This window comes from Crocodylus siamensis, chromosome 3 (assembly GCF_052110815.1).
Source record: "Crocodylus siamensis isolate JL-2025a chromosome 3, ASM5211081v1, whole genome shotgun sequence".
Taxonomy (NCBI): Eukaryota; Metazoa; Chordata; order Crocodylia; family Crocodylidae; genus Crocodylus; species Crocodylus siamensis.
The window spans coordinates 260,444,639-260,470,117 of record NC_143397.1 but is presented as its reverse complement, the minus strand read 5'-3'; the positions used below and the strand labels follow the sequence as shown (position 1 = coordinate 260,470,117).

At 74.3% G+C, this 25,479-nt stretch overlaps 1 protein-coding gene across 22 annotated transcripts in view; it reads right to left on the bottom strand.

Annotated features, from left to right (window-relative positions):
• PLEC (plectin) overlaps positions 1-25,479 on the bottom strand; it is a 59,868-nt gene that overhangs the window by 25,202 nt on the left and 9,187 nt on the right. For 4 of the 22 annotated variants that reach the window (XM_090040914.1, XM_090040920.1, XM_090040921.1 and 1 more), the window contains 7 exons: positions 6,390-6,451; positions 4,712-4,726; positions 3,961-4,050; positions 3,440-3,475; positions 2,205-2,282; positions 2,032-2,124; positions 544-710 (listed from right to left, as the gene is read on the bottom strand). In XM_090040914.1, the coding sequence (XP_089897040.1) occupies positions 544-710; positions 2,032-2,124; positions 2,205-2,282; positions 3,440-3,475; positions 3,961-4,050; positions 4,712-4,726; positions 6,390-6,451 (541 nt within the window). Of the gene's footprint in view, positions 1-543; positions 711-2,031; positions 2,125-2,204; positions 2,283-3,439; positions 3,476-3,960; positions 4,051-4,711; positions 4,727-6,389; positions 6,452-8,044; positions 8,247-11,773; positions 11,829-14,773; positions 14,966-15,081; positions 15,130-15,337; positions 15,408-17,299; positions 17,806-21,915; positions 22,017-25,479 lie in introns of those variants that run through there. The other 18 variants (XM_090040931.1, XM_090040915.1, XM_090040930.1 and 15 more) reach the window with 18 other exon arrangements.

Below are 25,479 nucleotides of genomic sequence, written 5' to 3'. Positions count from 1 at the left end.
CCGGCGCGCGCTCAGCAGAGTGCGGCGCCTGAGCCCAGCCCAGCCGTGCCCATGCCCCGGCCCCTCCCGTTCGGGGCAGGGCAGGGGGACGAGACGGGGCGGCACCGGCACATACGGGCTGCGCGGCGCAGGAGAGCCCGGTAGGTACCTCCCCCCATAGCACGCCCAGGCAGGCCCCCAGCCTGGGCACGGCGCCCACCCCGCCGGGGCTGCAGGTGCCGAGTCAGCACGCGGGGCTCGGGCACGGGCTGCAGGACGCCCAGCCCCCATCGCAGGGCGACGGGACGGGGCTTGTCGGGAGCCCGCCGTGCTAGGCTGGGTGGGGTCGAGCTCCCGGCATGCACCAGCCGCCAGCACCAGGGAGACACGTGGAGGGGCTGCCACGTGCAAAGGGCCAGGACCGCAAGCACCGGGGTCCCCCGTGCAGGACACATGCCCCTGGCTGCAGGCCGGCATGGAGAACGCATGGCCCTGTGCCGCATGCAGAGACCCCAGCAAATGCAGGCACAGTCGCTTGCAGGGGGCCCCGGCCCCAGCACATACTTGTGGCGATGGATGATGGCGTTGAAGAGGCGGCCATCGCGCCAGCTGGTAGTGAAGTTGTCGCAGCGCAAACCCTGGTAGTCCTCCACCATGCGCTGCGACCACAGCAGCAGCTTCTCCTTGGCCGTCATGTCCTCCGACTGCCCGCTCACCTGGATGTCCGAGATCTGGGGGCCGGAGGGGCGGCTGAGACAGGAGCCGGCACCCGCCTCCAGGCCCCCCAGCCCCCCACGGACCTGACTCCCTTCCCACCGGGGGCAGCGCCTGCCCCCCACTCCTCACTGGATGTACCACTACCCAAGGATGGGGGGGCCTAGGAGCGTGTGTGTGGATGCACGTGTGCGAGTGTATGTCTGTGAGTGTTGGCATGTGAGCATGTGTGTGTGAACACTTATGTATGCACATATAAGCACATATGGGCATATGACTGCGTGTGTCTGTGCACATGTGTGCGTATGGAGATGGACTTATGAGCAAGTGCACACTTCTGTATGCACGAGTGCATACAAGCCAATAACCACGTGTGTGTCTGTGCACATGTGCATGCATACAGGTGGGTATTTGCAAATCAGCGTGTGCATGGGTGCCCTTGCATGTGCACATGAGCATGCTTGCGGTTCGCAGCGCAGTGTCCTTCCCTCTTCACCCACATCTGCACCCGCAGTAGACACCCCCACCCCCGCCTGCCCACAAGCACCACAAAAGGAAGTAGCACCGAAACCGCAGGCGATGGCAGCGCTGCATGCTCCCTCCCCCAGGGACAGAGGCTGCCGTGGGGAGGCAGGCCTCAGCCCCAGCTCTGTCCAGGAGGTGCAGGGGCAGTGCTGCTGCCACGCCAGGCCATGCCCAGCTCCCCGCCTGGTGCCTCCGGGGCTGCGGATGCATCTCTGCTACGAGTGGCAGCGCCGCGAACACCCAGATCCACCCCTGCTCCCGGCTGAGCCACGAGATGCAGGACCGGGTCCCCCAGCACCACCAGGCACCGGAGCCCCGTCACGGGGAGTGGGGGAGTCCCCGACAGCATGGCCAGGGCAGGGCACACGCATGGGCACCCAGGGCCGAGAGAAATGGCGGCTGCGCGGGTGCGGGCACCGTCCCTGGCTGGCGGTGACGCAGGCTGCCAGGCAGCCCCGCCCGCCCCAGCAGGAGCCGAGCGTGTGGCCGCAGGCCCTGGCACTGGAGTGGGTGACTCACCCGTGCACAGGCCTCGCACGCCAAAATCCTTCCCCTGGGGTGCAGCTTCCCCCCCACTTCCCCATCTGCGGTGCCAGGGCGGTGCCAGGCCGGGCGCTGCCTGCAAAGGCTGCAGGGCGGGGGCCGTGTGCCAGCTGGGTTCGGCGGTGGGGCGACAAGGCCCGGGGGGCAGGAGCAGCCCCCGCTCCCGGAGGAGAGGGGAGAGCAAAGGGCAGGGGCGCTGCAGGGAGCGGGCCAGGATGGGGCCCGGGTACCCGACCCCGGCAGTGGGCGCCACGTGTGGCGGGGGCTCACCTGGAAGTGGAGGATGATGGTCCAGATGAGGCCCAGCGTGAGCTTGGGGTTGCCATCGGCAATGTCATCGTTGCGGATGTTCACCAGCTTCACCTGCCGGTGCCAACACCGCGGTCAGCGGGAGCCCGCAGGGCCCGGCCACCCCCGCGCCCAGGCCCCGCAGCGCTGCTCACCTGCCGGTGCTTCAGGTAGTCCAGGGCGATCTGCACGTTCTGCAGCTTGTGGAAGCGCATCCGGCCCTTCTCCCGGGGCTGCAGAGACAGGGCGCCCGCCGTGAGTGCCCCCCTGCAGCACCGGGGCCTCCCCCCGTGCCGGGCAGGGCAGCCGGGCACCGAGCCCTGCCTGGCCGCAGCTCGCCGGCACAGGCGCAGCGACGGGTGGCAGCATCTCCCGAGCCCCCGCCCCACGCCCTGTCCCCGCCAGCGCCGGGCACGGCCAGGCCAGCCGAGAGGACAGGATGGGGCCCCGGCACAGCACCGCGGACCTGGGGCTGCACACACGTGGCGGCTCTGCAGGGGTTAGGGCTCACGGCACAGGCGAGGTTAACAGGGCGCCATGCGGGCACAGCGCCGAGGAGCGGGGTGGAGGGCAGGGAGGTGCCACACCGGGCGGGCGCCTGCCCCTCCTTGGTGCCCAGCGGGCCCGGGAGGGGACAAACCCACCCCAGAAGGCGGCCTGGGTACGGCCAGGGATGGATGCGGGCAGGAGGGAGGGAGCAGAGCCGGCAGGAAGGGAGAGGCCGGGCCGGGCCCGGATTTCCTCTCCTCCGCCGAGCGCGGCTCCCGCGGGGCTGGCAGGAAGCGCGCCAGAGCCAACGGTGCCAGGGAACGGCACGGCCGCGGCTCCACCTTCCTGCCGGGAACCTGGGCACAGACCCCGGGGAGCGGGACCCTGGCGCGTCCCCTCTGCCGAGGCACCTGCCATCGCAACACGTGGCCCCGGGGCTCCGGCCCGGCGCTGGTGGGGCAGGGAGTCCGGGGGCTGCAGCTGCAGCCAGAGCCGATGGCAGCAGCAGGGCCCGGGCAGCGAACGCGCCGGGGCCGAGCGACGGCAGCACCTGGGGCAGGGTGCGGGGATCCTGCCCCTGCAGAGGCTGCGTGGAGCCAGGGCAGCAGCGCCCCATCCTGCACCCACACGAACGTGGCGGCTGGCACGGACAGCTCCCCGCAGCGCCGCAGCCACTTGGGGCGGAGCGCAGGCGCCACCCCCAGCACAGCACCCACCCCAAGCACACCCCAGGCGACGCTGGAGGACCCCTCCCTCGCCAGCGCCGCACCCCCAGCCCGCGCCGGAGGCCCCGGAGAGGACGGATGGAGCCCGCGTGCCCGGGGCGAGCGCGGGGGGTCAGCGGGCGTGGCGGAGCAGAGCGGAGCCATGCGGGGAGCGAAGGGCAGAACCGGGCACTCACCAGCCGCAAGTTCCTGATCACGTCGCGCTCCCTCGGCTGCCCGAGCAGTGCAAAGGAAGAGGCAAAGGCCAGAGGGCAAAGGTCAGGGCCCAGAGATGGCACCGGAGACAGTACAGAGAAGCAGAGAGGTCGTCCAAGCAGCGCTGTCACATTAGTGCATTAGACGCCCCCGGGACGCGGGGGGCCCGTGGGCAGGCGGGCATCGCCCACGGGGGCCGGAGCCCATAGAGACCCCGGTGCCGAAATGTTTTGGGTCACACGCCAAGCAGAAAGGAGCAGAGGTCAGAGGGCAAGCGGGGAAGCAGGAGGGTCCCAGGACCAGTGGGGGGATTAGTGGGGTGAGGGGGCAGATTAGGGGGGCTGAGCTGATGTGCATCCCTGCCCTCCAAAACAGGCCCCGCTCCGGCCTGCCCACCAGGACACGGCAACAGCCCCACATGCGGAGCTACACCAGCCGGCTGCGGCTGGCATGGGGCAGGGGGCAGCCACGGGGGGAGGCAGAAGGGCACGGCGCCACGTACCAGCGTGTCCCCGGAGAGCACCTCCAGCAGCGAGATGAGGTTGTGGCCATCCCGCAGGTCCTCGTACAGGTCGTTGACATGGCGCTGAGCCTGCAAGAGCCGGACGTTAGTGCCAGCGCCACACGCAACCCACGAGCCGGGGCCCAGCACCCGCCTGCCCCGCACGCCAGCTCAATGCAGCCCCACAGCGAGGCTGCCGACACCGGGCAGCCAGCGCCCTCCGCGCCCACGTGCTCACACACATTCACAAACACACATGTACACACACGCATACTCATGCACACGTATCTTTATGCTCATGCACCAACACACATGCACATACGCATCCTTGCACACGTTCAGAAATATGCACATGCCCACACACTTGCTCTCACACACTCATCTGCATGCACACATGCTTATGTTCATACATGCATGCACACTCAGACTCATGAACATGCATGCACACATAAATGATCACACAAACATGCATGAACATGTGCACACATATTCACACCCATGTGCGCAGACTCACACCTGCACACAGGCACATGCACACATGTGACACAAAGCACCACGGCCCACAGGGTGACATCCCAGCAGGGCAAACAACTTGGAGCTGTCCGCGGGCTCCAGCCCAAAGCTGCTCGGACACTGGACCCTGGCCCCGCAGACGGCAGGGCCGGGCGCGGGGGCACGGGACAGAGCGAGCCATGCAGGGAAGTGGTGGGCGCCGCACGGCCCGGCCGTGTGCCCGCAAGCAGCCACGTACCTCTGCTCGCCAGTGCTGCGCACGGTGCGGAGCGCACAGGAGAGAGAGATGGAGAGACAGACAGAGACAGAGCAGTTAGGAGAGCAGGAGGGTCCCGGCGCACTTGGGGTCCTGGCACATGGCAGCAGAGGTCTGTGCAGGCCGCGTGGCAAAGCCCGGAGGGGCTCCCAGCCTGACACGTGGATGCGGTGCAGAGCGTGGGCACCGCTGACAGCCCACGTCAGCTTGCCTGGCCCAGGGGGCAGAGGCCAGTGCAGGCCCCAGGGCTGGATGGGGCAGGTGCAAGGGGACAAGCTGAGGCACAGGGACCCCAACCCCGTGCCCTGGGGGTCCTCCGTGCAGGGGACTGGTGTATGAACGGAACAAAGAGGCCCACCCTACTCCATGGCCATGGCCTATGGCCCCCAGAGAGGTGTCTGGACCCCCAGCACCGTCAGCAGCCCAGCCTGGGCAGGATCGGGGCCAGGTCCTGGGTCCCGGGGGAGAGGTCGGTGTGGCTGTTTGGCGTTTCCATTCAGCGCGCAGGGCACTGGGCTGTGCGCACAAAGCCGCGCCAACACGTCTGCGTGCACATGGAGTCGCGTGTGGGGGCGGGGAGCCCAGCTGGCGCGTGCCAAGTGGGGGGCAGGCCCCGCCATGGGGCGGGCGCCGGCACGCAGCAGCACGTCCCTGCATGGTTGAGCCGAGGCAGGCACGTGGCCCAAACTGTGCCAAGCAGGGGAAGGGGGAGCAGACAGGCCGGGGAGCTGAGCAGGGTGGGGGCAGAGGAAAGGTATCTGCCCCCCAGGAAGAAAACTCCCAGCTTGTTCAAGCAGCACCCTGGGGAACTCCCCGCTGCAGGAAGGCCAGGCGCTGCCGGGGAGGGGGGCGGGCAGGCTAACGAGGTCAGCCCGGCTCCGGCTGGGGGGTGCCAGCCGCCCCTCCCCCCCGGAGGTGGCCAGTCCCCGGAGCTGGGTGGGAGTGGGCAGGCAGAGGGGGGCACCGCGGATGTCCTGGGGCAGGCCGGAGAGCGGAGGAGAAGGGCGGCAGTGTGTGCTGGGGCAGGAGGGCCACGAGCCCAGCCTCACCCCTGCCCATCAAAGCCACGCAAAAGGTTCCCGGGCGCCTGGGGCCAGGGCACAGCCGCGGATGCATGCAGCCTCTGTGCTGCGCGCCGTGGGCAGGGGAAGGCGGCCAGCTGGCACCGGCGGGTGGGAGGTGCTTCCTGGCGCCTGGCTGGGAAGGGCTGAGACCCCCGCGCCCCCCTCGCACAGTGCAGGGAGCCAGGCCTGGCTTGGGGGCTGCACTCGGCCCCTGGCCAATTCCCAGCTCCCCCCCAGCCCCTCCGCCACAAGCCCCAGGTGCCGCCCGCTGCGTCCCGGGGGGGGACTGGCTCCTTGCACTCAGACGCCATGTGCTCGCTCCCGGGTGCTAGGGACGTGCTGCCCACCCCACGCCTGTGGCGCGATGTGGCTCTGGCTGTCAGGGTTAGGGTCAGCCCCTCACACCAGCCCCGCTGCTCCGCCAGGGAGCAGAGGACAAGCCCAGGACAGCACAAGAGAGGAGAGAAACCAGAGGTAGTGGCAGAGGCGAGTTGCAGCCGGTCACCCGCTCTCCCCGCGGAGCAAAGGACTCCTGGGGGGTGTGGGGGAGACGATGGAGCAGAGGGGAGCGGAGGGCGGGGGCTGCGCTCCCCTACCTTGATGAGGTGCTTGTTGACCCATTTGGTGAAAGTTTTCTTCTGCACCCGGTCGCGCTCATCTGCAAGACAGGAAAACAAGGGGGGGTCAGCCCAGAGCAGGGGGGGCTGGGGAAGCCCGCAGTGACTCATCAGCGCAACGGGAAGGAAATGGTTAAGTGACTCAGCCACCCGGTGCCAGGCCCCATGCCCCCCCAGCTGTGCCAAGCAGAGCCTGCGTCCAGACCCCCCCGCAGCCCGGACCGGGGGGCAGGGGTCTCCCAACACACCTCCCCCTGGGCACGGAGCCGCCAGGCCTTCCCCAGGTGCGGCTCCGCCCGGCCCGCCCAGCAGCCAGGGCTGACTCAGACGCGGCCTTGCAATTACAGGGGCTGCGGCAGGGAGGGAGGACGTGCCACACCCCAGAGAAGGGCTGAGCCTGCCCCAGGCCAGGCCAGGGCCACCAGCAACAGCCACCCGGCCCATCGCACGGGGCTCAGCTGCAGCCCCAGGGCCCTGAGCCCGCTGCACCGGACCCGCGCCCGGACACCGGGGTCCTGGGCCTGGAGAAGTCGGAGCCTCCCAGGAAACGACACAAGTGCACGAGAGAGAAGCAGGAGGGTGCGCGGGAACGCTGTCTACACTAGGGCTCCACCACGTGGGAGCTGGCCCATGGTGGCCAGAGCCACTGGCAGCCCTGCCCCGCTTGCCCCCTGCTCGCCCCCGAGGGCGGCTTCCCATCTCGGCCTGAACGAAAGCTGCCCCAGCCCCTGCGGCCATCCAGGTGCCACACGCCCTGCTCCAGCCCACGGCACCCCAGGCACACGCAGGCACGGCCCCAGCCCCCGGCCATGGGACCCCCAAGAACACACATTGCCCCGCAGACACAGGGCCCGGTGACAGCTTGCCCGGAGCCACCGGGGACCCCTCTCTGCCAGGGCACCCGCCAGCCCAGGCCCCGGCCCTGAGCCCGGGCGGGCCGGGGGGACAGCCGCAAGGGGAAGCAGCAGGCAGGATGCACACGCTGTGCACACCCGGGGGAGGGCACACGCGTGCGCGCACATGCATGCACGCTGCAGGGCCGCGCCCTGGCTGGGCGTGCCCATGGGGCAGTGAACAGAGTTGCAAATCGAGCCTGCAAGGTGCTTCCCGCCACCCCCCTCATTCCAGCCAAGTCACGGCCCCCGCGCAGGAAATGGCTCCAGCAGGCAGGAAGGCTCCTGCACCCGCGCCCACCGGCCCAGGCACACGAGCGGGCAGGGGCTGGGGGTCCCTGCAGAGCGGCGCGCTCCTGGCCCGAGCGCCCCAGGCCGGTCAGCAGCGATGCCCAAAACCCGCGAACCCTAGTGTGTGGGGACCCCCGACAGGTCCCCTGGACCGCAGCGCTCCCTGGCCAGGGTGGGGGACGGGGCTGGGACCCAGCAGGAGCCCCCAGGAGCGCGGGGCGAGGCAGCCCCCCACCGCACCCCCAGGAGCAGGGGACCCCCAGCTCAGACAGCGGGGCCGGAGTCGGACGCGGCCCCCAAGCCCCCGCGCAGAGCGGCGCCTGCCTCGGAGCAGCGCGGCGCCCAAAGCCCCCCGCCACGGCGCGGCCCCCCACACCATCCCCCAGCATCTCCCACGCCAGTCACGTGCCCCGTGGCTGGCAGCGGCACGGCATGGCCGCGCCGCGGTACCTTTCTTGCCCTCGGAGGCCCGGAGCACGGCCAGGTAGAGGTTGTCCTCGGAGCCGGTCCTCTGCCCCGCCTGCAGCCCGGGCGCCTCGGAGCCGGGCAGCCGGTGCCGCGACATGGTGCTGCGCCCGCGCCGCCGGAGAGCCTCTGCCCGCCGTGCCAGGCCCCGGCCCTGCCCCCTCCCAGAGGTGCGGCGAGGTGCGGCCCGGGGGCGGGGAGGAGACAGGCTCCCGCCCCGGCTCGGGCGACAGGAAACCTCAGCCGGCAGCAAGGCAGGGAGCCGCAGGCACCGGGCTCTGGACTTAACTCTCTCCTCCCCCGCGCGGGCAGGGCAGCTCTTTGCGGGGGCGCTGGGGCACCCCCGCCTGGCACCCAGCCCGCCGGGGCAGGGCGGAGACGGGGCCGGCCCCCAGGCCACGCATTCCTGCCGTGCCTGTCCTGGGCGGTGCCAGCCTGGGCGCAGCCCTGCCAGAGCCGGGCCCCACGACCCCCAGCCTGCGCCTGGCCGTGCTGGGACCCCAACCCTGGACCGGGACCTGGGGGCACTACACAGCCCTGCAAACCCCTTCCCGCCCCGCGTCTTGCATGGGCCCCGCGGCACGCCGGCCGGGCGGGGGATCCCCCAGCCCATGTGCGTGCAGCCCCGGCCCCCCAGCCCCCTACCTCCACGCCGGCAGGCGCCTGGGTGCAGCCTGGACCTTGGCCGGCGCGGGGCCACGGCACATGGCTCCGACGTGACTCACGGTGCCCAAGGCCCAGCCGGCACAGAGCAGCCTGCTCCCCCAACCCCATCAGCGCAACGAGCCGGACGGTCTCAGCTGCGGGCTCCGGCGGAGCCGAGCGCCTCCAGCCGGGGCCCAGACTGGGGCACCCCGCGCCCCCGACACGGCGCCCTCCGCTCAGCCCGGGGTGCAGCAGCCCTGCCCTGCTCCCCTGGGCCGTGCAGACAGCGGGGCCCTGGGGTGCCGCGCGCCGCGGTCAAGGTCAAGGTCCGAACGGCCCCAGCCCCTCCCGCCCTGTTTGCTTTCCGGGCTGAGCCTGGCGGCCAGCAGGGAGGGGCTCCCGGCTGCTGGCCCCCCAGCACATCTCCCACGGCCAGCGCCCGCCCGTAGGGGCACGGCCCGGGGTGGCGGGCACGGCTCGTGGGGCACGAGCAGGGGCGGGGCCGCCGGAATGTGCGCAATGGCCGAGGTTTCGAAACCACAGCTATTTTCCACCCGCCGCGGCCGCGCACATCTGGGGCGCCGGCTGCAGCTGCAGGGCCGGGCGGGCGGGCGCATAGCTGAGCGCTCACTCACATCCTCCCTCTGAGTCACTGCCAGCAGGGGGTGCTGCGGGCTGGGGCAGGGGGCAGGGGCTGTTGTACCCTGGCCCAGGCGGAGGCCTCGCCCAGCGACTCTGAGCCCAGCTACAGCCGGGAAGCGCGATCCCCGCAGCGCCGGCCCCACGCACCACGCGCCCCTGCCCCCGGGCCACGTTTCCTCTGGGTGCCCCCGTGCAGCTGCACCCCAAACCAGGCCTGGTGTGGCCCCCAAAGCCCGTGGCTGCGGTCCCCCTGCTCCTCCACCCGCCTGCGCAGCGCAGCTCGGCTTGCACGGATCTCTGCCCTGCTGCACATGCGCAGCACCTGGCGCAGAGCGGGGCCCTGCCCATCGCAGTCGCACCTTAACGATGCTGGGAGGAGCAGAGGAGGCTGCTGAACGCCCCCGCCCGTGGCACCAGGGCCGAGGGCAGGCGGAGAGGAGAGCGCGGGCGGTGCCGATGCAAGGGCAGCATGGGCAGGGGTGCTGCAGCCGGAGAGGTACGAGGGGGGAGCTCCCTGGCGGGACCCGGGATCGCGCAGCCGGGCTGGGCTTTGCTCCTGGACCCTTGGAAGCGCCAGGGCAGCAGCAAGCAGCCCCCATGTCCTCCCCCCCCCCCCGCAGCAGGGCCCGGCCGGGACCCCCAGGCAGGGGAGTGGGGCAGCCAGCAGCACCCCTGTGGCCCAGCTCCCCCCACCCACTACCGCCAGGTACCCCCGCCGCCCCATCACAGCACCTGTCTGCTACAGCCGGCGTCCTGCCAGGCCAGGCACCCCGCCACACCCCATCTGCGGCAGCCCGTGCTCCCGGTACAGCCAGACGCGCCTGCAGCCTGGCCACAGCACCCCCACCCCGGCCGGCTGTAGCAGCGCCCGCGGACACAGCACCAACACCCGCCGGTCCAGTCACCCCGCCGGCCACGGCCACGGCCACGGCCGGGCACCCCTGCAGCTCGGTCGCAAGCCCCGTCTGTTCCCGCCACCCTCGGACACCAGCGCAGTTGCCTCTCCGGCCCTGTACAGCCACTGCCCTACTACGGCCAGGTGCCCCGGGACACAGCTGCCCGCAGGGCCAGACACCCCAGAGTCGGCACCCCTCCACGCGACAGCCCCGCACCCCCGCCCGGGGGACACCATCCCGGCGCCGGACGCAGCCGCACACGCGGAGACGAAGTCGGCGCGTGGCAAGTCTGCACGCGGGCGGGCCTGCAAGCCCCGTGGGCGAGACCTGGGTTACCCTGGCCTGGAGGCCCGCGTGGGCGGCCCAAGCGCAGGCGCCGGCCTGGCGCCTCCTGCTTTGAAGCCCTGGGCAGCGGGAGCAGTCGGGGAGCACCCGGCTCGACCGCAAAGGCGGGTGCACGGAGAAGGGGCCTGCTCCCCGCCCCGGAGCCCGAGCCCCAGCACGCTGCGGTCCCACCAGCAGCTGGGGTGCGCGGGACACCGCATGGCCACGACTCCTGGGCAGCCCTGTCACCCGCCCCGGGACCGGTCACGCGGACACGGGAGGGGCTGCATGGCGCCAGGCGCTGTAGGCTGGCGGTGTGCATGCACCACCCCGGGGCAGAGGGTGCCCCCAGGGCACGGCTGAGCAGGGCCTGCAGGAGATGGAGCCAGCTGCATGCACGACCCCGCCCCCCCGGACAGGGCGCCCCCGCTGGCTGCCCCGGGCACTGCAGGGCCCAGGCGGGGGGGGCCGGGGCTGCACGTCTGTCTGCTCCCAGCCCGGCGAGACTCGGCCCCCCTTGCTCAATAGCTCCTCCCCCCCCCCCGCGGCAGTTGCCAGGACGTCGCCATGGTGACGGGGGCGGGGCCGGATGAGCCCTGTCTCCACCCCCCCGTTAACCCTTCGCTGCCTGCAGCACGCCGCGCCTCCCGGTCCCAGGGCAGCCGCGCCCCGCCCCGCCGCCCCGGGACCGGGACCGGGACCGGGACCAGACCCCGGGCCGCTCAGCGGGCGGCCCCGGCGCGGTTCGGTTGGGCCGGGCCCGGGTCCGCGCGCCGCCCCGCCCCGCCGCCCCGGACCCACCGAGGCAGCAGAGCCGGGCGCGCAGGTGGCGCTTCCTCTCGGGCTCGGGGCGGCGCAGCCAGGCGGAGCCGGGCTCGGGGTCGGATCCGGATCCGCGCAGCGTCCGGCGCTTGAAAGCGAAGTATTCGGCCGCCGAGGGGGCCACGGTGCCCTCCATGCCCGGCCCGCGGCACCTGCAGCGCCGAGCACCGCCCGCGCCGCACTGAGCGGCGCCGAGCACCGCCCCCGCCGCGCCGCGCCCCGCCCCGCCCCGGCCCCGCACGCCCGGCCCGGCCCGGCCCGGTCCGTCGGGAAGCCCGCAGCGCCGCCTGCCCCGCCCCGCCCCAGGGCAGCCAGCGCCGGGCACCCCGGTGGGCAGCCCCCAGCGCCGGGCACCGTCCCGCGCCAGCCCCGGGCGGGCACCCACCGCCGGGCTCGGCGCAGCAGCAGCAGCAGCAGCAGCCCATGCTGGTCGTGCGAGGGAGGAGCTGGCCCCGCCAGGCTCGTGTCCAGGCTCTTTCCACTCTGCGCGGTTCCTTTTCCGCTTTTAAAAGGGGCTGCGGTGACGTGGAGCTTGCGGCCGCGCCGGGGACGGGGCGCCACGGCCCTGCGGGCCCCTCGCCGCTGGCCCTGCACCCCGGGCCTCGCCGCGCGCCGCCCGCCCGGGCCTTGCCTGCGTGGTGCAGCCCGGAGCAGGCCCGCGCGTGTTGCGGCACAGCCGGACACTGCCACGGGGCACCCGCGAGCGCACGGGCACTTGGCCATGTGTGCGCCGACCCCTCCCTGCGGGGGCTGCTGGCAAGCTGCACGGCGCCGAGCCCCCGGGGCCAGTCGCCGGCCCCGCAGACAAAGAGCGTCTCTGAGGCCGCCGCGCGTGGGGGCGCGGTGCAGACAGGGCACGGCTGCGCCGGGGCAGAGGCAGGGCCTCGAGGCGCCCGCGGGCAGAGCCAGGCCGCACGCCCCGACCACCGTCCCGGGCGCTCGGCTCAGCCCTGCCCAGGCCGCCTGGCCCAGCTGTGCCGCACAGATAAGGGCCCGTGGGAGCGCCTGTCGCACTCGGCCCGGGGCAGGGGCCGCGGCGATTAGGCTGCGAGGCGGGCAGATGTGGCCCTTCGGGATGGGGCGCGGCTGCCGCGACACCGCCGGCCCCGACGGCAGGGGAGGCCCCGGGGCCGCCGGTCCCCGCGGGACGGTCCCCGCCCCGGGCCTGGGAGCGCTCCGGCCCGCAGCTTCCCAGGGAGCGGGAACGGTGGCTGGCGGCCGGCCGGGCCCGAGCGCCAAACCGCAGCCTGCGCCTCTTCCTTGACAACGCCAGTGAGTCACCGGCGAGCGGAGCCAGCGTCCGGCCCCGGCCTGGCACCGCCGCCGCCGCCGCGGGCGATGGAAACAGTGACTGGGGCCTGCGCAGGGGGTGCCCGGGGCCTCGGGGCCCCCCCGCAACGCAGTCACGGCGGCACCTTGGCAACGGGAGCGGAGCCCAAACAAACAGCAGCCCCCCCAGCCCCGGCCCCATAGCAGCCCCACGACATCCGGGCCCCCGTCCCTGCACCCCCCCAGCAGCCAGGCGGGACGCGCAGGAGGCGCGGTGGGAGGAGGCCGCCGGGGCCTGGGGCGGGGGCAGCAGTCCCGGGACTGCCCGGCAGGAGGGTCCCGAGAGCCGAGAAGGAGCGGCTGGGGCTGGGGCCCGGGCTCCGCCAGCACCGTGGGAAGGAGGGCGACCGTGGCAGGCAGGGGCAGGAGACCCGGGGGCAGGGCCAGACTCGCTGCTGCAGCCCCCGCCCCGGGTCCAGCCCTGCGGGACCGGGGAAGCCCCTGGCTCGGGGCCCAGCGCAGAGCACCCGTGCAGTGCCGTGCGGTGCAGTGCAGTGCAACGGGTGGGGGCGCGGGCAGAGGGGCAGTATCGAGGGCAACTAGCGCCCTCCCCACAGAGGCCAGACCCCTCCCGGGACGCCCCCCGCCCGCCCGCCCAGCTCGGGGGTGCTGCACCCGTCTGTGACCCGCCCCAGGGCGCTGTGCCCAGGACACAGCATCCTGATGAAAGCAAGATGCGGGGGGGGGGGGTTAACCCCGACCGCACCAGAAAGGACCACGCTGCCCGCGAGCCAAACTCGGGAGAGCACCAGGGTCCCGCGCGTGGACGTGACGCGGCTGGGGCCCAGGGCACCGGCGGCAGCCGCAGCCGCCCCGCCCCGCCCCGCAGGCCGCGGCACCCACCCAAGCGCCGCGGGGACAACAAAGCCCCTGCGGGTGACGGGCCCCGGCAGGTGCGACCTTGGGCGGGGCGCGCCAGCGGCAAGGTGCCTTTGAGCGGCCTGCTCTGCCCGGGAACAGGCCCGGCGCCCGCCCCCGCCTCCGCGGCCCCCCCGCACGGCCGCCCCGGGGCAGGCGGGGGTCTGCGGCCTGGCTTCCGGCGCGCCGGCTGCGGGCCGCCACACTGCGGCTGCCATGGCAACGGGCCCGAGGCGGCGCGCAGTGCCCGCACGGATTCGGCGGAAACCGCCGCCACGCCCTGGAAACAGGCGCGGGGGGGCTGGAAGGAGGCACTTCCCCGCCGCGCCGCCGAGTGGGCCCGTGCCCGTGCCCGTGCCAGGGCTGCGTCCCGCCCCCGCGCAGCGCCGCAACCGCCCCGAGCCCCGGCACCGGGCGGCCGCCCCGCACCGCCGCCCCCGGATGCCGGCGCGGGGCAGAGCCGGCCGCGCGCTGCCCCCCCGAGCTGGGGCGACCCCGCCAGCGCGGGCCCCCGCGCCCGCAGCCCAGCGGCCGGGCGAGGAGCAGGCCCCCGGTGCTCAGCTCCCGCAGGGCTGGCCCCAGCACCGCCCCCCCGGCCCGCCCGCGGAGCTGGGCAGGGGCCAAGGACAGTCCTGGGCAGGGGGCAGGCGCCAGGGCTGGCCGGGGGGGCGCAGCCAAGCAGCCCGTCTGCGCGTGCGTGGGCAGGGCCCCCCCAGAACCAGCCGTACCCAGCCCCCCGCCGAGCACTGGGATGCGTCTGGTTCTGGGGCCTGCCGGGGCAGGATCCACCCCGCGACCAGGGTCTGTGCTGAGGCCCCGCGGCTGCACCAGCCCCCGCCTGCGCGGCAGCCCTGCCCCCCCCCCGGCTGGCGACAGGTGCGGAGCGAGGAGCGGCCCGGGCTGCGGCGTCGGTACCTGCCCGCGGCCCCCCCGGAGCCGCCCCCTGCACGACCCGCCCCCCGCACAAGCGGCTGGAGGGATGCACGCCCCCCCCCGCACGGCCGGGCACTGCACGACCCGCCCCCCCGCACAAGCGGCTGGACGCATGCACAGACTGGCCCGCAGGACCCCCCCGGACGGAGGCTCGGGGCCCCGAGGGGAGAGTGAGGCGGGGGAGGGGGAGGCGCCGCTCGGCCCGCCCCGCCCCGCCGCCCCAGGCCCCGCCCCGCCGGGGGTGATGGGGGTCCCGCGGACTCACCCGGGCCGGGCCGGGGCCGGCGGCGCCAGAACCAGACCAGGGCCAGCGTGGCGGCGTGTCCGGCCAGCACCAGCGACGGGAACAGGCTCCCGCTGGCGTCCATGGCGCTCGGCCGGGCCGCGCCGCGCCGCACCGGAGCCGGCGGACACGCGGACCCGCCCCGCGCAGAGCCGCGCCGGGGGCCGGATCGGGGCCCGCGGGCAAGGGCGGGGCGGGGCGGGGCGGGGCTCCCCGGGGCCGGGGCGGGGCGTCGCGGGGACCACCCCCCCGCCGGCCGCGGGGCACCGACCCCCCTGCCCCGCACCTACCCGGCACGACCTTCATGTCCGGGCCGAGCCGGGCGCCGGAGCCGCAGCAGCGCCGAGCCCGACGGCGGGCGCCCGAGTGCCAGCGCGGCCGGGCGGGGGAGGCTAAAAATACCCGGGACGGGCTGTCATCGCCCGGCTCGCAGCGTGACGCGGCCCCCGGGGAGCGGGGAGGGGGCGCCGGCCGGCCGGCCGGCCCGAGCCGGGCGCAGCCTCCCGCCGGGTGCTCGGCGCTGCGGCCGGTGGGCCCGCGCCCTACCTTGACCGCGCCGGATGAGGTCCTCCATGCAGAGCCGCCCGTCCTCCCCCTCCATGGCCCGGGCTCGCGGCGCCCCTGCCCGGCTCCTCGCGCGCGGGCTGGGGCTGGGGCTCGGGGAGGGGCCGCGGTGGCATCCGGCCCCCGCCTGGGAAAACCAGCCCTGGGGCTCCCGGGAGACCAGCTCCGCAGCCCGGCCCCTCTTGCCCACAGCCGGCTCACGCCGGGCACCTGGCCCCGGCCCCTGTGCACACACACCCACGCGGCCGGTCCCGCCGTGGAGCGCCCCCGCTCCCCCAGGCCTGCAGCAGCAGCAGCTACGCAGGAGGGCGGCCCCCCCGCCCCACTCTCCGCAGGCAGCCCCCAGCCTTCCCCCCGTCCACTGCCAGGCACCCCACGGCTGCAGTCAGGAAAGGGTTAACCCCAGGGCAGCACGCAGCCGCCTCCAGGGGCGCCCAGGGGTGCGGGGCAGGTGGGGACACGCTGGCACGGGGCGCACAAGCAGCCCTTTGTCTGGCTGCCGACAGCTGCGGGGCGCGGGGGGAGGGCAGGCCGGGGGCCACTCGCTCCCTCCCCCCCAGCTGCCCAGGCCCGGGGGCACGGCTGACTCACGGCGCTGGCACAGCCCGCGCGCGCTTCCTGCTGGAAACTTGGACCCGGCACAAGTGCCGCCGGCTGAGTCACGCGGGGGGCGGGGGCCGGGGGCCGGGATGGGCCGCGCCGCGCCGCGCCGGCGGGAAGCATGCCGCGGGGGCCAGGATCCTCGGAGCAGGGCCCCCGGGAGCGGTTCCCACAGCCGGAGTCAGCTGCCAGCTCCTGCCCTGGATCGAGTGTCGGGCCGAGCCCGCGGCAGGGGCCCCAGCGCGGATCCAGAGCCAGCCTGGGCCCGCGCCCCCCCCCCGGCAGCTGCCCGGGCCCAGGGGGGGCCACGGTGGGCCGGGGAGCAGGGCAGCGCCCGGGCCCCCCTTCTTGGTCGCTCCCTGCAGCAGCAGCCCCCCGCGGTCCGGCCCCAGCGCCTCTGGGCCACCGTGCCCCTCCCACTCCCCGCAGCCCCCAGCTCCCGCCTGCCCCATCACCAGCTGCCCCCGCCAGCCGGGGGCACCCGACAGCGCCCCGAGGCAGCCGTGCAAGCAGCAGCGCTGCCAGCCCGACACCAGACCCGCAGTCCCTGCGTGGCGGCCGCGCTGCCCCTGCCAGCCAGGGTCCGGACCCAGGCCCTCCGGCCACGGCAGCTCCCGACCGCGGGCTCCGTGCTCCAGCTCCTCTGGGAGCTTGCCCGTGCCAGCCCGAGCCCCCGCGACGCCACACGCCACACGCCGGCCAGGCTCCAGGCCCGCAGGGGCCCCCAGCGAGTGCGGGAGGCGCACGTGCCACCATGCCCTGAAACCCGCCTGGCTGGCGGTGCAAGCGAGGCCTGCAGCGAGGGGCTGCGGAGCCTCCCACGCGTGCCCCCACGCCTGCCACATGCCCTGCGCCACGCCCTGCTCCACCCAGCACCCAGCTGCCGTGGCAGACGTGGGCCAGGCGCCCGGCACAGCAGCCGAGGGCACACCCACACGCCCCCCCCCCCGGGCGCATCCAGGCCTTGGGCCCTGGCAGCGGCACCAAGGGCGGGGGGGGGGAGGGGAGGGGAGGGCCCAGCCAGCCCGGGACAGAACCGAAACCACGTGGCAGCCACGCTGCCCCCGCCCGGAGCCCTGCGCCCGGGGCGCCAGGCAAGGGGAGAGGCAGGCAGCCCGAGGGCTGGACAGGAAAGAGCTGAAGGCAGCCCCCATGCCCTCCCCGACCCGGCGCCCCTGTGCTCCCACGTCCCCCGCCCCAGCCGCTGCCGCCAGGGCCGGGGGCGCCCCTGCCCGCCAGACCTGCGGACGGGCCCGGCGCCGCCCGCTAAGAATCGGCCGCCTCCCCCGCCCGCAGCACCCCGGGCCCCCCGGCCCCCTCAGTCGGCGCCGGCGCGTGGCTGACCTGGGCCTGGGCTGGGCTGCGGCGCCGGCCGGGACACTCCGGCCACGGCCGCGGGCTCCGCGCGCGGCTCCTCCTTCCTGCGGTAGGCCTGCCGCGCCCCCCCGCCCCCCTCGCGCTTCGGCGGGCCGGGCACCGCGTGCGCGCGGGGGGCCGGCGCGGCGCGGCGCTCGCGCTGCAGCGACAGGGGCACGATCCCGGGCGGCAGGCGCAGGTGCCGGCGCAGGTGGGCGACGCCCTCGTCGGTCAGGTACCAGTAGGCGTGGCGCCAGGCGAAGGTCTCCCGCACCAGGCCGCGCGCCTTGAGGGAGCCCATGGCCCGCGTCACCTGCAGGTGGGAGACGCCGGGCAGCTGCGGGTGGAAGCTGTGCGGGCGCCGGTCCTTCTTGGCCACCATCACGCCCTCGCGGAAGAGCAGCTCGTAGATGGCCCGCAGCCGCTCCAGCGGCATCAGCATGCCGGCCACCATGGCGGCACGGCCCTCTGCTCTGCTCTCCTCTCCTCTCCTCTCCTCTCCCGGCGCTGGCTGCTCTGGAGAACGCGACGGCTCCACCTCCGGCTCCGGCTGCGGCTCCGGCCCCGCGCGGGGAGGAGGGGGCCGCGGGCACGTGGAGCAGGGGCCGGGGCCGGGGCCGGGGCCGGGGCAGGAGCACGCGGCCGCCTCCGGCCTGACTCAGCAGCCGCTCCCAGCACCAGGCCCCTGGGCTAACCGCGGGCACAGGTTTCTCGAGGGGGGAGGAGGAAGCAGCCAGATTCGCGGCTCCCGCCCTGGCACGGCCAGAGTTTCATCAGAGTTTCCCTGCGAGGGAGGGGCAGGCCGGTGCGGACCGCTCCCGCCCGGCGCTGGCCGGGGCTGCGCCCCCGCCGTGCCACGCCGGGGCTCGGTGCCAGGCCGGAGCCCTTGCTCCTGCGCTGGGCCGCAACGCGCGTGGGGCAAACCGCCCCAGCCATGTGCTCCCAGCCGCACCCCAGCAGTGGGGGGCTTTAACCCACTGCATGCCAGCAACGCTTCAGCCTGCCCTGAGTGGAGCAGCTCCGAGTGGGACTCGGTACCGGGGTCGCTGCCCCCTCCACCCCCCGCGAGGCCGCGGCAGTGGGGACTCAGGGGAAACTGAGGCGCTGGGTAGGGAGGGGCTGGACCCAGGAGGCTCAGCTCCCCAGGGGGACAGCAGGCCAGGGGGAGGGGGGCAGTGCCAAGGATCAACCCCCTGCCCAGAGGGCACCAGGGGCAGGTGCTGGGGGCTGCGGCAGTGGGCGGGGGGCACGGCTCGGTGACGTGGTCTGGGTCTGTCCTGCCCGGCTCAGGGGCACTTCCTGCCCCAAAGGAGATGCCTCGCCCCCCCACAGTGGAGGCTGGAGGCAGCCCCCCACATGGACCCCTCCCTGCCGCCTGCTCGGGGCAGCTATTCCTGGGGGCAGCTATTCCTGGTGGGGCTATTTCTGGGCCTCCAAGGGCATTTCTGGAGCAGGCGGCAGCACGCCCCTGATGGGGATCTGGTTATAGCGCAGCACCGTGCTGCCCCCGTCACAGCCCGCCCCCCCCGCGCAGCTCCCACCACGACAGGTCCATCAGGAGCCTCCAGACACTGGGACAGGTCTATCACGAGCCCCCCGGCACACCCCAGCGGGCCCCCACCCCAGTCTGACCTCAGGGACGGCCGAGCTGCACTGGCCTCAGCGAGCCGGCGGAAGTGGGCTCGGGGCTGCGGGGGTGGGGGCGCAGGGCAGGGGCTGGGGGCCGGAGGGGGCTCCGGGAAGGGATCCGAGCACATGGCCCCGGTCCAGGCCCAGCGCCGGTCCGTGCAGCGAGCACCGGGTCACCTGCGCAGCATGCAACCACCCGGCACCAAGGGCCATGCCAGTCCCGTGCCCCTGCACCGTGGGCCTGCAGTGCAGTGCACACGAGCCCCAGGGTGCCGCGGGGGTGCACACAGGGGTCCTGGTTAGCCCCCCAGCCAAGCCACCTCCGCGCAGCGCCCAAAACCAGACAGACAGATGGAGCAGCAGGCACAGCCCCCCCCCCGGCCTGGCACAGACGCCCCTTTGGCCACGGTGCAACTCCCCCGACACACCAGGCCAGACACAGCCATGGTGCCTGCCCCCCCACCCCCCGCGGGGCGGCCCCGGGGGCAGGAGCTGCGGGACAGGGCAGGGGGATGCGCCGGGGACCAGACCGGGCCAGGACGCAGGGGAAGGCGGTGGCGTGGGTCCCACAGCTCTGCCCTGCAGAGTGCATGTGGGGAGGGAGGTGCTGGAGGGCACCTAGAGGTCGGCCCCCACCTCCATGGACCGTGCCCTCCCCACAGGTGCATCTGCCTGCCCCAGAGACACCCTGGGCCAGACGCGGCACCGGAGAGGAGGCCCCAGCTCGGGGCCACAAGCCGCGTGCTGCAGACACGTGCCCGGGCCCCGCCCCGGCCCCTACCTGGACCCCAGGGGGACATGGCCGCGGCTCGGCCGGCTCCGGGCCCCGTGTCCCGGCTCCAGTCGCCCGCGCAGCCCCGCACCCCGCGCCAGGTGCGCTTCCCGCGGCAGCTCCGGGTGCTGGCGCGGCGCCCAGCCGTGCCGGACACTGCGGGGCAGGACAGGCAATCATTAACCAGCGCCGCCTCCTCCCAGCCCGTGCCAGGGGCTGCGCCACCCCCGGCGCAGGAGGCAGCAGCACGCCCAGCCCGCCGCCCCCGGCCCAGCAGCAGTGGGCCCTGGCTAGACCCAGGGCGGGCGCAGGCACGGGCCCCACGGTCGCCCCAACGGGCGGCCAGGACCCCGCGCCCCCACAGAGGCCTGGCCGGAGCAGCTCAGGCTGGGAACGGCCCCGATCCCTGTGGGACCCAGCCGCAGCCCCTGCCCCTGCCCCTGCCCCGGGGTCCGGCAGCCCGTCGGCCCCTCCCCCACCCCGGAGGGCCGCGGCAGCGCTCGCGCCCGGGCCGGGAAGCGCCGAGTCAGCGCCGCCGCGTCCCCCCGCCCCCCCCGGCGCAGCCCCCGGCCTGGCACGGAGCCGCGGCGCCGCTCCCACCCCGCTGCCCCCGGCCGCACAGCGAGCGCGCCAGGCCGAGAGGGCCCCGCCGTGCCAGCCCCCGGCTGGGCTCTCCTCCGCAGCGTGAGACCGCAGTGTGGCCCAGGCCCACCGGATGCACGTGGCGAGACCCTTGGTGCCCACCCCGGAGACACCCCGGCTTGGGCAGAGACCCTGCACGGCAGCCCAGAGCTGCACGCCCGGGGCTCCCCGAGCCAGCGCGCCCCTGGCCCCCCGCCAGCGCTCGGCCCCCGCCCCCCGCTGCCCGGGACCGCTACGGCCGCATTAGCCGGGACGCCAGGGCTTTCCGAGCTGAGCCGGGAACAAAGAAGCGGCTGTTTGCGGAGGGCACCGTGGCCGGAGCCAAGGAAGGGCCTGGAAGCCGGCGCGGGAGCCGGGACCGGCTGGCGGGGGCCCCGGCCGCCCCGTTCTCACGGCCCCGCGGCCAGGCTGGCCCCGCGTGCCAGCATCCGGCCCCACAGACCCAGCTCCCGCGACTGCCCCGGGGCAGGACGGGCCGTGGCCGTGGCCAGGGCCTGGGGACGCAGCTCCGGGGCACTGCCGCGGCCAGCCCCTGCCCCCCCACGGCTCCCGCAGGTAGGCCCCGACCGCTGCCACCCCGCTGCTCATTAGGGTAATTGGCCTTGTAGCACGGACTCCAGCCCAGCCCCTGGCACCCCCAGCCCCAGCAGCCAACGGCCCGGCTCCCACTGGCAACCGCAGCAGGCTTCCCCCGCACCAAACGCCGGTCACAGAAGCTCCTGGAAGCCGCCAAGGGCAAAATGCAAGCGCTCGGGGCCGCGACTGGGCCTCACACCAAGCCAGCGCGCTCCAGGCCCCCGGGAATGCCCTGCCGGGCCCCGCGGCCCCTGCCAGCGCCCTTCACTCTGCCCCGCTCCCGCCCGCAGCCCTCGCCCCCAGACATGCACGCATGCAGCTGAACTCGTCCCACCCGCACCAAGAGCGCCCGGGGCCGGACCCCCAGCTCCCTGCCGGGCACCAGCCGCGGCACGGACCACGTGAGCCGGCTCACGATGCTCATCCAGAGGCCCCAGCTCAGCCCCACGCGGGGCCTCGCAGGAGCCACGCACGCCGCGGCCAGCGCCCAGCACAAACGCCGCGGGCTCGGGGCACCCAGCAGCCCCGACGCGGACGGGGAATCAGTGCAGACACCCAAGGGAGCTCAGCCTGGCAGCCCCCCGCATTGCCCCTGCCCTGCTCATCCCCTGGCCCCCAGCACGGGTCTCCACACTTGCCCCCATGGCTCCGGGAGGGGGGACAGGCCCCTGCCCGGGTCCGAAAGCACAGTCGCGCCAAGACGCCGCGCCCAGGCGCAGCCTACCGTGCCGTGCCGTGCCGTGCCGTGCCGTGCCGTGGCTCGGGTGGGAGCCACCCCGCTCGCCGGGGCAGACCTGGGCCCTGGGCCCCCGCAGCCCGGGACAGCGTCGAGGTGCGGCCGCGGGCCCCCCGGGGCACCCCGCCACGGCCACGGGAGACGGGCAGCCGCGCGAGGCCTAGCGGCGCCGCGGAGCGGGCAAGACCCCGGCCCGGCAGGTGCCCGCGCTGCGGGGAGGGGAAGGTGCCCGGCCCCCGCGCCCCGCACCTTTCAGCGAGATGATCTCGTGGTGGATGGAGCGGGACGAGTCCATGGCCCCGCGCCGCCGGCCCCAGCATCTGGACGCGGCTCCGCCACTGCCGCAGCGCCCGCCCCGCAGCCCCCGCCCCGCCCCCGCCCGCAGCCGCCCCGCCCATCGCCCCCCGCCCATCACCTCCCCGGGCCCGGCCCCCCCCCGGGCTGCGCCGGACGCGGCGGCGAGGCTGCGGGGGGGCAGCCGCTGTGCCGGCCCCCCCGGGCTCGCGGCCCCCTCCCCGGGCTGCGCCTCCAGCCACCGCCCGCCGGGCTGGCAGCGGCTCGGGCGCACTGCGGCCCCCGGGGCCCCGAGCCAGGGGCGGCCACGTCCACGTGCAGCCCCAGGCTGCACCCCGAGGAGCCCCCACGACATCTCCCCCCGCCCCGCACGGCCCGCCCGCGGGGGCCCGGCAGGCACAGGGGCTCCTGGACCCTCCTGCCCAGGGGGAATCCCCCCGGCCTTCGTCCTGCACCGCGCGCCCACCGGTGCCACCGCATCCCCGCGGCCCGCACCCGGCCCCTGCGCGACCCTGCGCTCTCGGCCCCCCGGGGCTCCGCTAATCCGGCCGACACCCTCCCGCGTGACGGTGCTGCAGGGTGCACACTCCTGTGGCACAGGGGCACCACCCGGACCCCCACCCTGCCTAACTCGCGTTCCCACGCCGCGAGCAGCCCATCTCGGGCCCTGCCACCCCCCGTCCTTCCCGGCTTCAGCTTCCCCCGCGCCGTACGCTCTGCCCGTCGTCACCCCCGGGACGGCGTCCCACCTGCGACCGCAGTGGCTGGGGGCTCGGCGCAGGGCAGCGGGGGCACCGCGCAAGCCTGGGGCTCTGCGCACACTCCCAAGTACGCGGGGGTCAGCTGCCGGCTCGGGGGGGGGTACAGATGCCCACCCCTGCCGGAGCACTTGCACACCACAGCACTGCCCTCCCACCGCAGCATCCTAGGCTGCCCCAGCCTGCGGACCCGCTCCCCTCCCCGATGGGAAGGGGCAGGAGGGGAGCAGGCAGCCCGTGTCCTAGCCCCCCAGCGCTGCAGGGGCCCAGCAGGCTCCGGCCCTGTGGTTCGGCCCAGGCACCGCAGCATCCAGGGTGCCAGGAGCGCTCAACCACTGTCTGCTCCACTCCCTCCCTCTGCACTGCACCGCACCGCACCGCACCGCACCGCACTGTGGGATGCCTGGAGGACTCCCTGCCCCTGAGCAGAGCAAGCACGTGGCACAGGAACCTCTGCAAAACCTAATAGTGCGAAGCAGCCCCCCAGTCCTTCCGGGGCTGAGACCCCCCCACCCCCATGTCTGCCCGACAGCAGAGGACAAGGGCAGGGCATTAACCCTGGACCCCAGGGAGCCAGGCACGGATCACCTGCAGCTCTGAACCCCCAGCAGGGCTGGCAAAGGCTGGGGCAATGGGCAGGGAAGTCACGGAGGGTCCCTCGCTGCCCCGAGACAGATGCGGGCTGGAAGCCAGCGTGCTGCGGGGACGAGGAGGGGAGAGGGTGCCCCGCTGCAGCGCGAATGGGGGCAGGGCCCGCGCGGGGCTGGCGGCTCGTCTGGACACAGCCGCCCGTCTCCCTGCCCGCAGACGGCAAGAGCAAGAGCAGCTGGGTGGTGGCGTCCTGCCAGGGCCGGCGCGTCTGCCTGCTGCGCTGTCCCCTGCCCCCGCCCAGAGCCCGCAGCGCTGGGGCTGCCTGGGCCCGTGGGGCACCCCCCCCCCGAGGGGCACGGGCAGAGCCAGACCCCGCCGGAGGAGCCAGACAGGCCCCGAGACCCACCCCAGGGGCTGGGCGACGGAGCACCCGATGGGCCGAGACCAGGGTCGCGAGACCTGCCCGCTGGTGCCGCCGCACGTCGAAGCGGGTGCTTGGGGGCAAGACCGCGGCCTCCAGGCTCCCACCCAGGACTCGCAGCACAGCCGGCCTGGCAGGGCCCCTGGAGGTCACATCCAGTCCAGCCCCGTGCTCCAGGCTCGGCCCCATCCAAACCGTCCCAGACACCACGCAGCAGCCCCGCGCACCACAACGCGGCCCGCTGCCCGCAGGCACCGAGAGCCCCGATCCTGCACCAGGGAAAGCTGGGGACCAGGGCTGGCAGCACCCAGCTGCTGTCAAGGGGTTAAATACACCCGAGAGACCCCAGGCCGAGGCCGTGTCCCCGGTGCAGAGGAAGGGGAAACCGGCCAGTCTGCACCAGTCTGAGCAGGGGAAATCCCGTCCTGCCCCAGTGCAGCGTCAGGCCGAGCCCGAGTGCGAGGGCAAGACCCTCCAGGCAGGGCCCTGCGGGTTGGTGCCAGGGGAGCACTGGCCCAGCCCATGTGTTGTTTCTGCCCGGATTTTAATTCCACTCTCGATTTCCATCAGCGCTGGATAGTTAACCCCTTCGAAGCACCAAATGCGTGCACGTATTAAGTATGCAGCTTGTAGCGTGTTGGTCTAGAGGAATAAGCAATCAGGACTCACGGTATCGGTGATATTTTTTTGCAAAAATCTAGTGGGTCCAATTACAGATATCGCCTCTGCCATGAGTCCTGACTGCATGTATTAATACACACGTGAGCACAGGCACTCACCTATGCGCGCGCACATACACACACATGCATGCTCCCCACCATTTGCCTGGGCGGAAGGCAACGTTGCCACGATCCCTGGTCTCCAGGCAGCTGCCAGCACCCAGTCCCTGCTGGACCCGGACCCGGACCCGGACCCGCGCTGCCCAGAGGGGACACCCCGCTGCTGCTGGGGCTCCCCACAGCTGCCCCAGCCCCACGGCCCTGCACGTCAGCGCTGCCCACCCCGGGGACGGAGTCGCACCTGCTGCTCTGCGCTGCAGCCCTGTGACCCTGAGTCACGGGTGACGCCAAGCGGGGCACGGTGCCTGCTGGTGCGGGGGTCGGCACCACCCCACGCCTCTGCCCGTGCTCCGGCCCTGGACAGACGACACCCAGGGACGCCCACGGGCTCAGCCGACACCTGTTCCCCATCCCGGCTGCCTGGTCCCCGGACCGAGCGACTGAGGCAGCCTCCCTCCACACCCTGCCAGCCGTGCCCAGTGCAAGCCACGCTGCCGTCCCGGTGCCACCCCCGCGCTGCCCGTGACACTGTCCCGGCTGGCTCATCCGCACGGCTCCCCCAGCCGGCCTTCAGCCCCAGCTCGTCACCCCGCAGCCCCTGGCATCCAGCGCCTCCCGACACCCCCTGGTCGCGCTGCCCATCCCCTAGCCCTCCGTCCATCAGGGCCCTGCCCCACACACGGGGCAGCGCCTGGGGCTAGTGCCCCCCGACACAGAGCGGGGCTGGAGCATGGGCGTGCAGGACCGGGGCAGGCGGGGTGTCCCTGCGGCACCACGGCTATCGCTACCGGGCCCAGGAGACACCCGTGGAGCTGCCCGGGCTCCCGCGGTGCCACCTGCACCCCCACCAAGGGCAGATCCACTGGGGGATAGCAGTGCAGTCGCACTCCCTTCGATTCCTGCTTTAAAACTTTAAACTTTAGTGCCCAAACTTTAAAACCCTCTTTGCCCAGCCTGTTCCGGGTGTTTA